Below are 18,306 nucleotides of genomic sequence, written 5' to 3' on the forward strand. Positions count from 1 at the left end.
CTCATCAGTTTATTCAGTCTTTTTATGAGTAAGCAGGGAAATGAAATTCTTGTTGGACTACAGACACTGATATCAAAAATATTTAACAGTGTCGCTACTGATAGCTGCACAAAACAATTTAATGTAACAACAGTCCAAGCAGAAACTAAAATTCACAATTTATTACTCTTCATTTTGAAAATCCAAATGATGTCATTCTCAAAATGGAGAATTTTCTATTCAAAGTAATACATATACAACCATCTCCTGTACTATCAGGTATAGGATAATGTCAGGTATGATACTGACAATGTTTTTCATAATGAATATATTCTAAAAGAAATACAAAGACACTGACTCATTATAATCCACAGTTTTATCTAATGATGGTTTAATGTTCATGCCACATTTTTGATGATTGAGATTCTCTTGGAGTGAAACTACCAATAATCAGTTTAATTTGAAAAGTAATTAACATAAGAAGAATATGCAGAAGATCAGTATTAGAAAGCAACATGCACACTAAAACACTGAGTAGAGAGCTGTGAAAATTGCAGAAATATCTGAACAGAGGAGCTCTGTAGCTTCATCGAGATCTCTGTCAAAGAAGCAGCATCATTTCCAGACAGGAAGTTCATTCACTCAGCAGCATTTCAAACATGATGTGCTGCCTTTTCTCTCATTTAGTTCTGCTGATAAATGAATGAGTTGTTTTTGTCTGCAGGATGCAGCGGTCAGGTGACGGTGACTCAGCCTCCAGTAGTGACATCTACTCCAGGATCCACTGTCACTCTCACCTGTAAGACCAACCAAGCTGTTTACAGAGACAGTGAAGGAGATGACTATATGCACTGGTATCAACAGAAATCTGGACAGCCTCCAAAGCTTCTAATAAAATTTGTGAGCACACGTGAATCAGAAACACCAGCTCGGTTTAGTGGCAGTGGATGCAGCTCTGACTTCACTTTGACCATCAGTGGAGTTCAGACTGAAGATGCAGCAGTTTATTACTGTCAGAGTTACCACAGTGGTGGAGTGTTCCCACAGTGATTTGTCGTCGTACAAAAACCTCCCTCAGTCAGACTGCAGAGATACATCTAATGACGCCAAATCACATTCGGCTCAGTTGGAAAGAGAGACAAATGTTGCCTAATCACATATTCACAAAATTGATTGTTCAAGTTTTTTTTTATCATGATAAAAACATGTATTCTTTCCTTTTTCACGATACTATGTAATATCAACTTCAGTAACTCCACATAAAAAGCAATAGTGATGTTAATATTTACATGATCAATCCAAACCGTTTCTTTTTCCACAGAGAGGAGTATCAGCTGAAGTTATAAAACCATTGAATTTCTTACTCCTCTTAGCTGAACTTCATAAATGTTAAAAATTATCCACAACATGTAAATTAGCCAAAATAATGTCTTGTTTTATCACATTATCATGCAAAATGTATTATATTATTTTATGTTGTAGAAAATAAAAATCTCTGGTACTTACAGTCAATGATGAGTTTGGTTCCTCCACCAAAAGTCCACCACAGTGATACAAACTCATTAAGTGGCCGTACAAAAACCTCCTGCACTGTGAACAAGCTTTTATCCACTGAAAACTCTTTTTTTCAGGTAAAACTGCATAATTAATAATTGATTCATTGTACAAAAAAATTTAACTCATGTGGCTTCAAATTTCTTCATGAATCAAGATCATTTAAATTATTTTATTGTAACTTTTAACTGTTAATTATTAAGTTCCACTTTAATATATTTATAATTATTATATTTATAAACTTATTTTACTTAACGTATTTGACTGTAAAGAAAAGGAAAAGTTTTTTTCAAAAAATCTTGACTTACAAGTCTATAACAAGAAGCTTTGAAATGTATAATGTACCCTATAGGTAAATATAGGAAAAGAAATAGACATGTCATACCAACCACAGTGACACCATTTTAATCCAAACGTTGAACATCCTCAATTCTATTTCTAATCTATTTTTTCCCATCACAATAATACCATAGATTTTGTTAATCCAGCAGTATTCCTCCTGATTTTGTGTCCCACATTGCCTTCAGTCTGTTGAGAGCAGAGAAATCATTTCCATAGAGAGGAGGCTTTGCATCGTCAGCTGATCTGCAGTGAACTGAGAAGGTTTATAGTCCTGTGAGTTCAACACTGCAGCACTCAGATCTGTCAGTCAACACAGCAGAAACCACAACCACCATGACTCTCATCACCATCCTCATCTGGACGCTGGCCTGCTGCTGTTTCACAGGTTCATTCACTCAGCAACATTTCAAACATGATGTGCTGCCTTTTCTCTCATTTATTTCTGCTGATAAATGAATGATTTGTTTTTGTCTGCAGGATGCAGCGGTCAGGTGACGGTGACTCAGCCTCCAGTAGTGACATCTACTCCAGGATCCACTGTCACTCTCACCTGTAAGACCAACCAAGCTGTTCATTCCACCTTTGCTCACGGTGAGCATATGTTCTGGTATCAACAGAAATCTGGACAGCCTATAAAGCTCCTAATAAGACATGTCAGCACAAGTCACTCAGGAACACCAGCTCGGTTTAGTGGCAGTGGACGTAGCTCTGACTTCACATTGACCATCATTGGAGTTCAGACTGAAGATGCAGCAGTTTATTACTGTCAGAGTTACCACAGTCCTTGGGTGTTCACACAGTGATTTGTCGTCGTATAAAAACCTCCCTCAGTCAGACTGCAGAGACACTGAGCTGTTACAGCAGGAACCGACTGCAGCTGCTGAAGAGGAAGAGACTCTGACACAGACCACTGAACACAGAGCTGACAGTAACCTCACCAAGCACAAACTACATGTATACATTAACATATTGGTATATTACACTTTATTTTTCAGACTTCTTTTGGTCAGTTTAGCAAAAATTGTATGAAGAGCTTTAATGACATCATGATGCATTTTTCACTATTGCAGAAGTGTACTTGCAGAACTATACTTCATTCCACTATTTTCCCCAGTCCTCACAAATTAAGGTTATTTTCATTCCGAGATGTTAATTTTAAATGAAATCTCAGTAGAAGATATAAAAGTAGCCTACATTTACTCTAGTGCTGCATTAAAAGGACCAGTGTGTAAGATTTAGTTTTGCGACCACCGTAGGTTCTCCTACATGCTTTGAAGGAGAGGGTGAAGCAAGCAGTATTCAGTTGGTTGCAATCTGTTACCTCACTGCTAGATACCACTAAATCCTACACACTGGTCCTTTAAGTACATTTTTGAGATACTTGTAGCTACTTGAATATTCCCATTTTCTGCTTCATGGTCCCCAGAGGATGAATCCTACTGACTGTGGTCAGTGACGTTGCTGACTTTACCGCTAGCATCACCAGCAGGTTAACATTTTTGGTTTTTAGTGAAATGTCACTAATTTATGGATGGATTGCCCTGAAATTTGGTTCAGATATCCATGGTGCTCAGAAGATCTATTCTAATGATTTATGTGTTCCCCTGACTCTTCCTGTAGCGCCACTCAAAGCTAGGCCATTTTTGTTTTCAGAAGGGGAATACAAAACACTGATGACAGTGGTTGGGGTTACAGCTCTGCTAGTAAATTTAAAATAAGTTTCAGATTTAGAATTAAGTTTAAATTTGGGTAATTTTTTGCTAATCTTACTGGTAAATTTAGAGTTAATTTGTGGGTTTACAGCTAAGGAATTGCGATTTAGAAGAGGAGAGAAAAGTTTGCAAAGAAACAGAGATAAAATTCTTAAGTGTGTGTGTCTCGTTTGTAGTATTTGTTGATCTTGCTGCATGCATTGTTCAAGACAAGGATTAGATGTTATTGGATTGGTTACAGGTGACGTAGGCAGACATTGTTGGACAGGACAGAGTCAAATTTGGATCTGTTCCCAGGTCAGCATGGACGCTGTGATGTCAGCAGACGTAGGTTGACTGCAGAATTAACGAGACATGCAAACAACACACTACAAAAACTGAGACGGATGATAGCAATGGCATGCCATGATTTCTGTTAACAGCTCCATTGGTACTGCAGTTGATATCCCACTGTTTTTAAAAAACCTTCACATTATTCCCTTCAATTATTTTCCTATTATCTACAGCCATACGTAAATAAATCTGATTCCACCTTTTAGGTATTTAATTCTGCTAAAAAAATGTACAGTATACACCATGTTGATGTTGCAGTAATAATTTTCCTCAATAGCCTGCAGGGTTTACGTCCACAGTGACACCTCCAAGTTCCTCCAAGTTGCTGCTGCAACAAGACATTGTTTACCAGTTAAAATACCAAGTCCTGATGTTAAGATGTTAAGGTCTCTCAGTGTACGCCCTGAACCCGGAAGAGATGATAAAACCTAACGTCACGGTGAGATCAAGGCATGTCCTGAATATTGAGGACTGATGCTGGTGTTTTACCTTTGGTGTCCTGCCTGTACAGTGCAAGTCCTTCACTTACACATAGTGAAATCAAAGATCCATCATTACTATGTCCTTAGAAAGGAATAGTTGTATCATTGGTCATTTAAACAGTAATAGTCTGGGTGGGTGCCTTTCAAATTGGTAGGAGACCCACTGGAGAGATTGTATAGCTCATATGGCTTGGGAATGCCTCGGGATCCCCCAGGAGGAGCTGGAAAACATTGTTGGGGAGAGGGAGATCTAGACTACCTTGCTTAGCCTGCTGCCACCATGGCCTGGCCCCAGATAAGCAGCAGAAAATGGATGGAGTCTGGGTAGATGTCACATGCTACGTTTAATGCAACAGCTTTGATCTTGTTTAGAAAACTCTTATTTATAATTCCTTTCAATAACTTTTTTCTTGTGAGTGAGTGTCATCTAATCAATTAATGATCCCAAAACATGATTGATTGGAGGATGTAGAACATACATGTTAGCAAAAATGGTGTTGCACGTGTTGACCTTGTCCACATGAGAGCTAAATGCAAGTCACAGAGGTCAAAGTTCAAAGCATGGGATAGGAATAATCCTTTTAGGCAATGCTGTACCAGGAATTAGCTAGTCAACACTTCCTCTCTCAGACTGGATGAGCTCTTTACTGTGAGACAGGATCCACAGTTGATCAGTTTCACTGGCTGTCCTCCGCCTCGGATCTTGTGGGATACATACTGACCACCTCACTCACCAGGAGATTCGGATATCTGTAGTCACTCAGGGGGGAGGGGGGCCTGCTGGGATACGGACCAAGCCTGAATCATGATGGAGGGGTTGAAGACATGGTTGAAGAGTATGGTGTCGGTGAAAATCAGAGCGTACATGAAGGACTACTGCAAGAGGAATGGCCTGCTGACACTCTCGGTCATTGCTGTAGTAACGGGCTGTGCACTTGGATTTGTCCTCAGGTCACTCAACCTGTCCACACAGGTATGGATGGATAGAAATTTAACAGGAACATCTGACAGTCTTCCATTATATTACCTTGATAGAATGTAGTGGGATTTTTAACATTGTGTGCAAATTAACTCCACATTCAGGATGGGAAGTCTGTCCTGTTCACTTCTGTCGTGCACTGACACTGTAGTTAAAGCCAGTTATGTCATAGTGAGAGTGGAAGCAGATAACAGGTATAACAGGGAACCGAAGGTGTCAGAAGAAGTGTAGAATTAGTTCAAGCGGTTATAATCAATATTTTGATATTAATATAAGAAAGACGTTGAATTATCATCCGACTAGGTAGTTCCCCTCAGCTTTATGGAGTTTTATAACATCTTTAAACTTATTGTTTTTAATTTCACTGTTTTGGTTCACTCTCATAGCTTCATTTTCAGCCACAAATGTTTTCATTTTTAAAAAAGCTCTAAAAACCCACTGTACACTACTGCTCAGCAGCTAACAGCTGACAGACACAGTTAGTGACTAGCTGGTGAACATAGTGGAGCATTTATCGGCTAAAAAGCAAAATATTTCCCTCAGTAGTTGGTGGAGACCAAAACAGAGCTAAAAGAGAGCGAATATTGGACCTACATTCACCAGGTGGCCAGAAACACAACTCCAGATGAATCAAAATGTTGCTCTGTAACTGCTGGATGTGTAAATAGGCAACTATATGCTAATAAGTTTGCCATACAGTATCAGCTCAAAAGGTGATGTCAGTGTTCTGTTTACAGCTTGTTTCTGCTAGTGGCCACAAACTCAGCTATTGCAGGTTAAAAGAGTAAATGTTATTTGTTTGCTAAAACTCTTTTAAATGTGTTTTGTTGTTATTTCATGATCAATTTCTCTCATCAAAGTTTTTCTCCAGTATTCAGCAAATTATTCAGAAATGTTTAATTGTCTGTTCAAAGGCTACATGTTCTCCAGACATTACGTTACTGTGATGTAGGATGCTCTAAATTGACCAAGTAGCTTATGTATTATGGCAGAGACTGAATCAACGATTAGTGTCCAGTGTGCTCAGCAATGTCACCTTGTGTGCTGGCAGCAACTCATAGAACATACAGCATTTGCAAAAAAGAAACACAAACAGCAAATTGCAACAAACGGATACATTCACAGCTGCTGGGAATGTGGACAATAATGTCTTTAATATGTTGAATCTAATATTAAGAAATTAGTTACGTGTGATTTCTAAAATACTAACAATGTGACATGTTTGACATGGACTTCCTTTATTTGATCTTAAACAACTTTCATAAATACTGTTGTGATGACACTTTTACTAAATAAAAGCAGTTATGATCAGTTTACACTTAAATTCACATACACAAAGGTTTAAGGTGAAGAAAAACATAATGGAGGTATTGAAAAGATCTTGACATATGAGTTACACTCAAATGAAACAAATAAAAAATTACTTGACAACATAATTTTAAAGAGCATTGTATTTGATTTCAATGTCAGCAAAACTAGTTTGGTCCTTTTTGACCAAAGAAAAGTTTATCAAAATCAGGAACAGGATCAATTTATGGTTTATTATCAGGTGTACTAACTTGGGTGCACAATAAAGAGATTTCATAATATCAACCGTAAATCTATTTGCAAAAAACATGCACATCTTTCTTGTCCAAGTGCTGAATCCAAAACTGTAGGAAAAACATAACAAAAGTTTTAGTGTAGCAAGTCCATGGGTGGTATAAATCATAACCTCAACAGTACTTAAATACACCCAGTATCAGATTTATTTAGCTGACATCGTGTTGTTCTGCACACTACTACGCTGTACTAGAAGTGTGTCCCCACTGGATTTTCAGTTGCGAGATGTTATTTGGTCTTCACAGTATGATGGTAAACTCTGAGAGGACAGCCATTTATAGATATAAGGTTTGCTTCAGGTGTTTCTCTCTTACACTCAGGCTAAGATTTACTTCTCCTTCCCTGGAGAACTGCTGATGAGGATGTTAAAGATGCTGATTCTGCCGCTCATCACTTCCAGGTAAGAAAAGTCCTCACCTGTTAGTCCAGACTCAGGTGAAATACAGTTGAAGCTGTTGTATTAATGCAGATAAGACCCCTGAAATACCAACAGATAAACATCCTGATGTTATTACAACTGTAAGATTAAGCATCACATCCCATCACCTGGAATTCTGGAAGAAAAGTTTTTACTCGCATGTCTTAATGGAAGCTCTCGTCACTGAAAGAGCAAGAGCTGGATTTTTAATTGAGTGTATGCAGATTGTTTTATTGAGCAATATTTGTATAACAATTTTTGTATCTGACACTCCATTCTCAAAGAAGAAATATTTTTCATGTAGCATTCGAGGTTACAAGGGATAGCTGACTATAAAAAATATACATTTTGGGGGGAGGATATTTCTTTATAAGTGAGAAGTCTCAGTAATCCTGGTGGTTCACTTGGCAAAGATCAATCCAGCATTCAAACAAGATGCTAACTTTGAATCTGATCTTGGAGAAATTGTTCCACATCATTCCCTCCTCCTCTCAGATTCTTCAGTTTAAAGTAACGAACATGCTGATTTAAACAGGAGAAATCAGCAATCTTAAAACTGCAACATCTACAACTGAAAAGTGAACATCGTCACTGAAAACCTCACAGCAATGAATATCATTAAAGAATAATGCTGCAAAAAACACAATTTATTTCACTTTAGATTCATCTATCTGTTATTGTTTCAATTAATTGTTCAATTGTTAGGTGAATGAAATGTCAAAAATAATAACACCCATCACAAGTCACTAAATCACGTTTTTCATCACAATCACATTAATTAATTAATTATCAAATTTACAATCATTTAATTTTCTTTTGATCAACAAATAGATAAATCAGTTAATTGTTTTAATTAAACTACTGAAGGTACATTGAAACTAAATTATACAACTCTTTAATTCACTGTTTTGAAATGAGTTCAAAACTTAGCATTTCACAGTTTAAGCCAGAATTAATCGAACACCTCCTGTTTTCCCATCCAGTCTTATGTCCGGCCTGTCTGCCATGGACACAAAGGCAAGCGGTCGGCTGGGAGTCCTGACCATCACCTACTACCTGTGGACGACCTTCATTGCTGTCATCGTCGGCATCGTGCTTGTGCTCATCATCCACCCGGGGACGGGCTCAGAGAAAGATGGCCACCATGCAAGTTCAGGGCCTGTTATGACCTCCGCTGACGCTCTGCTGGACCTCATCAGGTTAACATACACAAACGCTATCACACTTTGACAAAGTGATGGGAATGCTGTCATTTAAACATTTACCTTACTGAAAGAAATGGGTGCACAATAAAAAGATTTCATAATATCAACCGTAAATCTATTTGCGATATAATTCTTCCTTCCATGAACAAGACTTAGAGTTTACAGCCATGTTAGCAGCTCTGTGAGGCTGCACTTAGGCACAGCCGAAGGCAAAGTCATCAAGATTCATCATCTGAGAACCATGAATGTCTACACAAACTTTGGTGCCAATCCATCTAATAGAGAGAGATATATTACCGGATAAGTGAAAATTTTAACTTGCTGGTGGCACTAGATGAAAACTCTGGGGATCCTCACAGTCATTGGAATTCATCCTCTGGGCACCATGAATATACGTACCAAATTTCATGGCAATCCAACAAATAGTTGTTGAGACACTTCAGTCTGGACCAAAGACTTACAGATTGACATTGCAATCCGTAGAGCCATGTCGTCTCTTCTTTCAGTCAGCTAGGTTAAGCTGTTCTTCCTTTTTAGCCTTTCATGAGAACAGCTTACAGGACTATACAGAATTTTGTCAAAGTAAACAAAAAAACAAATCAGCCTTTCCAAGATTTGTCTTCCATTTGTTGCATGTTCCAAAGCAGATTTCCCATCAAAAACAATAAAAAGACATTGTGACATAATTGGGGTCTCTGCTATTTTTGGATCTGATAACTGGAAAAAGTACTTCCCATCTGTACTTCCTTCTCCTATAAGATTGAGAAAGTCTCCCTCCTGGTATGTGCTTTTCAGGAAATTCCAGATTTTCCAACTATCTTATTAGTGTTGTTTTCCAGGATGAGGATATGTTGTGTAATACCCTTTAACACCTGCGAAAAATCAGTACAGACCAGTTAAATCCAGTAAAGATCCACCTTCGACCTTATGACCTCCCTGTGCTTCCTCACAAACAGTAAGCTCCTTAATTGCAAAATCTCAAGGCATCAGTATGCCTGGGAGCTCTTCACTTTCACAACAAAACAAGGAGACATCAGAAATCATGAAATCCTCTGCAAGTAAAGCTTCCTGAAAATATGGTTTCTTCTAACATTTAGTGAACTCCAAGGACTGTTTTTATATATTATAATACAACAAATAAAATGGCAGCACATTTGAATTGATTATTACATATTATAAAACTAATCAAAATCTGAATCTACACTTTTTGTCAGCAGGGGAAGCATTTCAGCATTAAATTATAAAGGAGAAGCAAAAAATAAATAAAAAATTGCTTGTAAGATAGTTGCAGTGTCACCCTTATACGCAGCAGGTTGGCTAAGAATAGGGAGACACTTGTGATCTGTTAAGCCTGCCCTTTCTCAGAAGATCCTTGGCCAATGTTACACTCTATAAGATGGATCCTGCAGTCTGGTGTGTGTGCTCAGGCTTACTGCAGGGCCATTCATGTCAGAGATCCACTAATACCTCCTTCTCAATCCTGATTGTTGTAGTGAGCTGTGCCCGGTGTGTATCTCTTGCTGTAAGCCAAAGGTCAGGTGTACATTTCAGTCTTCTTAAGTGTTTGACAAGCTTTCTGCCTGGCTTCAGTGTCATTGACGCATGCTGTAAATACAGTCCCAGTACATGACGCCGGCTGTGCCCATGCACCTTCCACCTTGTTAACATGTGAAGGCCTCTCTCTGTTTTCCTATGTGGTGTTAAAGTGTATCCCCTGGTTTTGTTGGAGTTTATTTTGTTGCTATTCTTTTGTTGCGTGTAAAATAGAAATTAATAGCCTGATCTCTGTAGGAACAGAGATCAGGCTATTAATAATTCCACCTAATTACAACAGCCAGTGGTGTAGGACATATTCAGATCATTTACTGAAGTAAAAGTAGCATTTCCACAAAATAGAAATACTCAGTTTCAAGTAAATGTCCGTTTTGAAAATGTTACTTAAGTAAAAATGCGTAGTTATCACCAGCAAAATGTATCAAAAGTAGTCCATGCAGAAAAATGCCCCCTTGTGAGTGTTATACTATTATATTTATTATATTAAGAAATTATACTACTGATGCATTAACATGTAAGTAGCATTTTATTGGAGCTAATTTAGCTTTATATGTTATTTACTGATGGGTGGTTTAATTAATAATAATGCATCGTATTTTTATAATTTGCTCTGTTTTCCATGTAAAATCTTTATATGTAAAGTAACTAGTGACTGCAACAGTATAAAGTGAAATAGATATATTCACGTAAAGCACAAGTACTTCAGAGTTGCACAGAACTTCAGTAAATGTACAATTCACCACTGCCAACAGCCAGTGTCATTACAATATTACCTCAACTAATGTTATCTAGCTGCAATCAGACACTAATACAGATGTACAGCAGGTAAGACAAACTATATAATAAGTAATTGTATTTCTTACATGACACTGGTTAGTCAGAAATTCACCAAAATTTCTAATGAAACTTGTATCTCAATGTGTAAATTAAATAACTTCATCAATACACCGCAACTTCTTCTGCATTTAAAGGAACAATTAGCTCATGTTGTACCAGAAGAAAGAAAACAGCTACTGCCTTCTTAAGCATTTCATATCTGTTTCAAACATAAGATTCAGAAATAAAAACAGTTAAGAAAACAATCTCACCACAAGTTCCATTTAGAAGCTGTGCCGGTGCCTTCGATCATATCACGTAATCCTCATCAGCAGTTTTTAAGACATTGTTGATGTTCAAATTGCCATTTTCTTCTCAGCACTTTTAGGACTTCTCGCCCTTGATGGCTTAAAAGTTGAGGTTTGAAGTTTATTGTATTGAGAAAACAAGGTCCATTTAGTAGCTGTTCTGGAGCCTTCATCAGTGGAAATCTACAACTCCATGAAACTGGGCACACTCCATCTGCTGATCAAGATCATGTGATATGAAAACTCATACTATATTAACCTTGGATTGTTTTCTCCACTGCTGTTTCCAAGGTTAAGATTGAACTTTGACCCTCATAAGAAAAACATGTACAAAAGTCTTCAGCTCTTTATATGCACTGTAAAATAGCAGTGGGACATATTCAAATTGAATTTATTTGCCAGGCTGTGTATTGTTTGTTGAATTCTATATTTCACTACAGAACTGATCTGATATATTTGTCTGTATCTTTTCTTTTATAGGAACATGATCCCGTCAAATCTAATTGAAGCAACTTTTCAGCAGGTGAGTGGACAAAAGGAGGAAACTCACATTGGATTGCATAATACTTTTAATTAATTCAATGTTCAAAATCCACATATTAACAAATCTCTATGTGTTTGTTTCATCCCACTCCAGTATCGAACAGACCTGGTACCTACTATACAGAACTCTGATATAAAAGATTCCCAGGCCAACTATGTATATATCATGCCCGACTACCACAACCCTCAATTGGGCCACCCAGTCTTCCTGGAGATCACCCCTGCTCCGGACATTAGGTATAAAATCGTCCCCAGTACAAGCAAGGGCATGAACGTATTGGGGATTGTCATCTTCTCGGCTACCATGGGTAAGACAATCACACAGCTCATTATATCACAAAAAGCATCCCAAAACCCTAACCCTTATTTATTCAAGTATAATCCTTTTGGTACTACTTTCTAATAAGCCAGCCTCTATAAAGGGTTTATAGGTTGTTACTAATAGCTTCATTGGTTGTTAATAAATCTCATGCTAACTAATGCTTTATAGTTACCAAGCCAGTATTACATCACATTATAAACCATAACAACCTTTGGGTTGACATGTTGTGAAAAATTCCCCTGGCTGGTGTTTATTCTGCTGAAAATGGCCCTGATATAATATATATTATGAGACTGTTTTTGATGCATTAATGGTTAAGCAGTATTTTACTGTTGTTGTAGGTTGAGGTGGATACAGTTAGGTAGTGTAGTCTCATGGTTCCCAACCTAGGGCTACCGCCTTAAACTGTTAACGAAACCTTTTGAGAGGAGAAATGGTGGAACTGCTAACAACTCATAGACATCAGAAATGTGCCAAGGGGCCCCAACTAGACAGCTTTTTTGAAAGGTGTCATAAGCCAAAAAGGTTGGGAACCAGGCTCAATCTTTAACAATGCATTCTGTTTTATGTAAAATCTTAATCTCAAAAGTAAATAGGGACCACAGCTCTCAGATAAATGTAGTGGGAAAAAGTACAATAAGTAGCTGAAAATGGAATTACTCAAGTAAAGTACAAGTATCTTAAGATTCAGTACAGTGTTGGAGTAAATGTACTTAGTTACTTTCTACCACTATTAATTATTTACGAACATTGTCAATTGCAGACATGATAGCCATCCAAAGGGAGTTTTCACAACTACAAAGTTGCTCTTATTAATGGCTTATATCTGATCTATAAAGCATTAGTAAATGATTTATTAACCATTAAGTAATTAGGTACAACTTACAACCATTTATCAGGGGTGAGTTGTAAGACAGTTGTACCATAATTACTAACTACAAAAACACATGTGAATGTACTGTCTGTTCTCAGGTCTGCTGCTGGGGAAGATGGGAGAACGTGGCGCGCCGCTGGTCAACGTGTGCCAGTGCATCAACGAGTGCGTCATGAAGATCATTAATGCTGCTATGTGGTAAGATTGCACTCTCACACACACACTTTTAAAAATAGACTATTTTGTCAGGCACGGCAGACTACACACTGTTCGCAGAGCAGAGCCAGATTATATCCAAAAATAAATCTCACATAGCAACTCAGGGAAGAGTCACTGGTGGCGTCTGAAGTGTCCTTACTGCTTTTTACAGGAGCTGATGAGCCGACTCTTGGATTACAGCAAAGAGGCCCTTTCATAAATAAGATTAACACTGAATAATCGTAAATACAAATACAATTGGTTGGGATGGTGGACACTTGAGAAAACATTGTGGCCACCTGTTACACCCATATGTGATTTTTGAACATCTCATTCCAAAGTCACAGGCATTAATCTGCTGATGTAACAGCCTCCAGCTTCTGGAGCCTGGCTGAAGGGATTTGCGCACATTCAGCCATAAGAGCATTAGTGAGGTCCAACACTGATGCTGGGCAATAAGACCAGATAAGGCTCCCAGTCTGCATTCCAATTAATCCCAAAGATGTTCGATGGGGTTGAGGTCAGGCCAGTCAAGTTCTTCCACACCAAACTCTGAAAACCTTTCTTTATGGACCTGGTGTTGTGCACAGGAGCATTGTCAAGTTAAAAGACAAAAGAGCCTTACCCCTGAAGTTTGAAATTTCAAAAGTTTTATTTGTTACTTTCTCATACAATGTGTGCGTTGAAATGCAGGGTGTTATAAATTTGAGGAAGTGCTGAGAAGGTTAGTGTGCAATAAAGAATGACAATCAGAAGAGTAAAAATAAGAGTTTGAGAAATAAATGAGGCATAAAAATTCTAGAACAAAACATTTATAAATATATGTATGTATGTACTTTATATGTATATAAAGTACATATCTGTTGGATCTGTATGTGGGCTATGCATTTTTTAAGTATAGAAGAATATAAGCATGCTAATGTCTAAAATATTACTGTAGCATCAACATTTCCCTTAATTGGCACTAACCAAACCAGACCAAAATTGCACACAAGTATGTGGACAGGGTCTATATCCTTTTTGGCCATATAGTGTATGAATAAACCTAATGTATCACAGGCTAAGTACACAATGTCTTTGATGTTGTAGAATAAAGCTCTTGATTTTGTTCTTTTCACATTATAAGAAAGTGAAGACCACTGACTGTTTCTGTTGTGTAAATACACATGCTCAGCCAGAAGGTGCAGTGTGAGATCAACACTTTCACAACAACGTCCATGACCACGATCTTCTCTCCCTCCTCTCCTCCATGCAGGTACTTCCCCTTTGGCATTGTGTTCCTTGTGGCAGGGAAGATCCTGGACATGCACGACCCGGCCCACCTGGGAGAGAAGCTGGGCATGTACTTCATCACGGTCCTGTCTGGATTGTTTGTGCATGGCCTCATCCTGCTGCCTCTCTTCTTCTACTTCTTCACTCGCAAAAACCCCTTCACGTATATCAGAGGGCTGCTGCAGGCTCTTGTCATTGCCCTGGCCACGTCATCCAGGTAAGAGGAGACAGGTTTGTTTTTTTATCCCAGCCAGGTAGATGTAGTCCAGTGTCTTGGTTCTCTCTGTCTAAATGGACATGTTTGAGACTGGAGCCCATTGAGTACCCTGACCTGACCGTTTCCTCTTGTTCTCTTCCTCTGCAGCTCTGCCACATTGCCAATCACCATGAAGTGTCTCCTGGAGAACTGTGGAGTGGACCGGCAGATCGCTCGCTTTGTGCTGCCAGTGGGAGCTACCATCAACATGGATGGAACAGCCCTGTATGAGGCAGTGGCGGCCATCTTTATCGCTCAGGTTAATGAGTATGACTTGGACTTTGGCCAGCTGGTCACTATTAGGTGAGAATAAACACTAAACTCATTAACCCCCCATGATAAGTTTTTTGTGTCAAGAACTGATTTATTTTACATCTCTAACATCCCGACTCTTGTCTCATCAGTATAACGGCAACAGCAGCCAGCATCGGGGCAGCTGGGATACCTCAAGCTGGTCTGGTTACCATGGTGATTGTCCTGACCTCTGTGGGGTTACCGCCTGCTGACATCTCGCTGATTGTGGCCATCGATTGGGTTCTGTGAGTCCCACAAAATTATTATACTATATAAAGCATCAGTGGGCTTTCTAGGGGCTGTTGGGACATTGTGTAAATTATTTTTTCCACCCCTTTCACAGTGATCGCTTCCGGACGATGATCAATGTTCTTGGTGATGCCTTAGCTGCTGGGATTATGGCTCATTTATGTAGGAAGGACTTTGAGAAAGCAGCCACTGCTGCTGCAGCTACTACCACTGCTGCTGCCAATAATGGAGGTGGCCCCCAACGGGTAAGGAGGACAATTTCTATTTGTTCCGGCCAAAGTGCACATGCAAGTGTGAGGATTTAAAAGCCCTGAAAACTTGATTTGAAATCTTAAGTATTACTCTAAAGCATTAAATATTAAGCAATTATCAAAGACACATTTCAGGAAAACGAGGCTATGGGAGTCTACACCTATACTAGTGGCTCTGTGAGGCTGTACTTGAGCACAACACTGCTTTGAGCTAAATGCTAGAGTCAGCATGCTAACATGCTCACAATAACAAAGCCAACATAGTGATGCTACGCAGGTATGTTTACCGTCTTAGTTTAGCATGTTAGCACTCTAACATTTGCTGATCAGACCCAAAGTACTACGGAGCCCCCTAAAGGTCATGGCGAGAATTATTTTGAGGACTACTTTTGCGTTCCCTCGCAATACTTTTCTTCTTCCATTCCTTCAGAGCCATATGTCTATTTCCGCTCAGCTGCTCCCAGCGCAACACTACAGTATATTAGCTAATTGAATTTTACTTTGAACTGGGCACAGTTGTACTGAGGAAAAGGAGACGTCTCCAGAGGCGAAATTACAGATGTGCCGTTGAAACTACCTCATGAAGCTAATGTACAGTATTATGAGTCAAAAAAAGCAACAAACAAGAAGGCAACTGAAATGCTGCAAACAGAGTCTGTGGTTCTGTCACAGAAAGAGCAGACAGCACTGAACCACTTGCAGAGATACATTAGGAATGCAGGCCGACACAAGCTGGAAAGCTTTTTGCGATTTTGCACAGGGTCTTCTGTTCTTTGCACAAAACAAATTAAAGTAACCTTCAATGCTGAAACAGGTTTTGGTAGAATGCCTGTTATAATAATGCAATAAGTGATATTCCTTATACTATATTGATAATGCTCTATAAAATGACTTCTTTGCAATTTACATCATATATGGTAAGGTGTTCATAAACAATGCTAAATGCATTAACTTGAGAATCTCCACATACCTTTCATTACAAATAGACATACGGCTCTGAAGGAATGGAAGAAAAGTATTGTGAGAATGCAAAACATTTTGCGAGGCAATGGAAAAGTAGTCCTCAAAAAAATATCTCGCCATGACTTTTAGGGGGGCTCCGTAAAGTACAGCTGAGGCTGATAAGAATGTCTTGATTGAAATAACTGTTTTGGTAACTGTGCATGTAGGCCCCCACTGCTATTAATAAGAAACTTATTGAGAAAATATGTTTTCGGGGCCTTTAATTAAGTCACAACACTTCAAATATGGACTTTGATGCAGGTTTTAAAAAGTGACTTTTTAGGGCTTAAGCCATTTTTACCCACTTGTTCTGATGTTTTGATACACTTTGGTCATTTTAGTTAACATTTGGGTGACCATTTATTACTACTATATAATCATCAACTTTTTTATGTATTTGGTTATTTTGTTGGTGCATTAGATTGTGTGTGGCTGACTTTCTAAACAACAACATGGCCACAAATTGTTTGCCATCTGATCAAAACAATTGGAACGAATTTTCTGATGGCCCTGATATAAAAGAGATCACCTACAGTGACCCATGTGAAACAGTATTCACATTCATACATTAGAACTGTGAATAGGATGTGATAGAAAATGCTACTGCTAATTATAGGGGACTTATTTTTTTTACTTCATATTTAATTTCACAGCCATTTTATAAACTTTCAAAGTCATTTTTGCTCTAAGCCTTCATTCATTTTAACCTTTGAGAACTCCTTTTACTACCTTAACTAACTGTACTGTTGGTGACTTCTTCCCTACAGAGAGACACAGTAATCTCCTTTGGTAATCAGAGTGTGGCGTTGTCTGATGCTCCACTGATCACACACCGCTGCGATTACGTGTTTGAGGTGGATGGAGACAACGTGCTGGAGAGACCTGTGGCCTGCTACAACCTCTGCCAAGTCTGAGACACTTTTACAGGACGGACAGCAAGGGATACTGCCTTCTACAGCACATAGATTCACCTGTTTGGTCTCGTTTAGGACGGAAACCAAAGATTGAGTATATTGTGGTGTTAGGGTTTAGCGGCTTAAATGGATTTTGCCTGTGCCATGCCGAAAACAAAAACCTTCATTACCTGATGTACTGTACGTCTCCATTCAGTTTAGACAGGAGTTGTGAGGTAACGCACATGTAACCTAAATCTTAAACTGACACTCTGAACGCATCTGCAGACATTATGTGTTGCACTGACATGCATTAGATGGATTAGTGTTCATCAGTCAGTGGTGACAGTTAAGAGATTCACAGTAGGGCTGCCCTTATTAAGTCTGATTGCAGGTTTAGACTTCAGTCATGGTTTTGAGTTGCCTTAATATGATCTGAGTTTTGACAATAATTCTGAGAACTTGAAAGTAAACAGAAACGGATAGACATGGAGCAAATTCATTTTGATGAAGTGAACCTTTATCTATGTTAGACAACGCATTTATGGATATTGAAGCAACATTAATAAGAATATTTACATCATGCTAACTAGATTATCATTTGGTGTTTTTATACCTATGCTTTTAATTTTGTGTTCATGTTTTCTAATAAAAACCTGCTGCACTCCAAGTCATGTCAATGACTGGTTTTATTTTAGACCTAATTGTGCGAGAACTTTACTAGGGCCTGTTATGCTTTAGATCAGTGAGGTATATGACCCTAGGCGATACTTCTGCTTTTACCAGGCGGTACGTGGAAAGATTGTGTGCGATTTTGGTTTTTATATATATAAAAAAACTCTTGAATGCCCCAGATGGTCAGACCTGT

The 18,306-nt window shown here is 38.5% G+C and overlaps 1 protein-coding gene and 3 gene segments (V, D, J or C); 3 read left to right on the top strand and 1 right to left on the bottom strand.

Annotated features, from left to right (window-relative positions):
• The window catches only part of LOC122862382, a 41,577-nt gene that overhangs the window by 2,672 nt on the left and 20,599 nt on the right, over positions 1–18,306 (top strand).
• Positions 1–18,306, top strand: part of LOC122862379 — a 48,497-nt gene that overhangs the window by 767 nt on the left and 29,424 nt on the right.
• LOC122862387 overlaps positions 1,436–18,306 on the bottom strand; it is a 38,466-nt gene continuing 21,595 nt past the window's right edge. The window contains 1 exon segment of the V gene segment in view: positions 1,436–1,523. Coding sequence covers positions 1,451–1,523 — 73 coding nt within the window.
• On the top strand, positions 5,075–18,108 carry slc1a8b (solute carrier family 1 member 8b). Its single transcript, XM_044167841.1, has 11 exons — positions 5,075–5,375; positions 7,304–7,383; positions 8,385–8,600; positions 11,765–11,807; positions 11,922–12,135; positions 13,122–13,221; positions 14,477–14,710; positions 14,858–15,052; positions 15,154–15,288; positions 15,387–15,537; positions 17,313–18,108. Exons 1-11 carry the CDS (start codon positions 5,208–5,210, stop codon positions 17,457–17,459), a joined length of 1,683 nt encoding a protein of 560 aa, XP_044023776.1. The 5' UTR covers positions 5,075–5,207; the 3' UTR covers positions 17,460–18,108.

This window comes from Siniperca chuatsi, linkage group LG15 (assembly GCF_020085105.1).
Source record: "Siniperca chuatsi isolate FFG_IHB_CAS linkage group LG15, ASM2008510v1, whole genome shotgun sequence".
NCBI lineage: Eukaryota > Metazoa > Chordata > Actinopteri > Centrarchiformes > Sinipercidae > Siniperca > Siniperca chuatsi.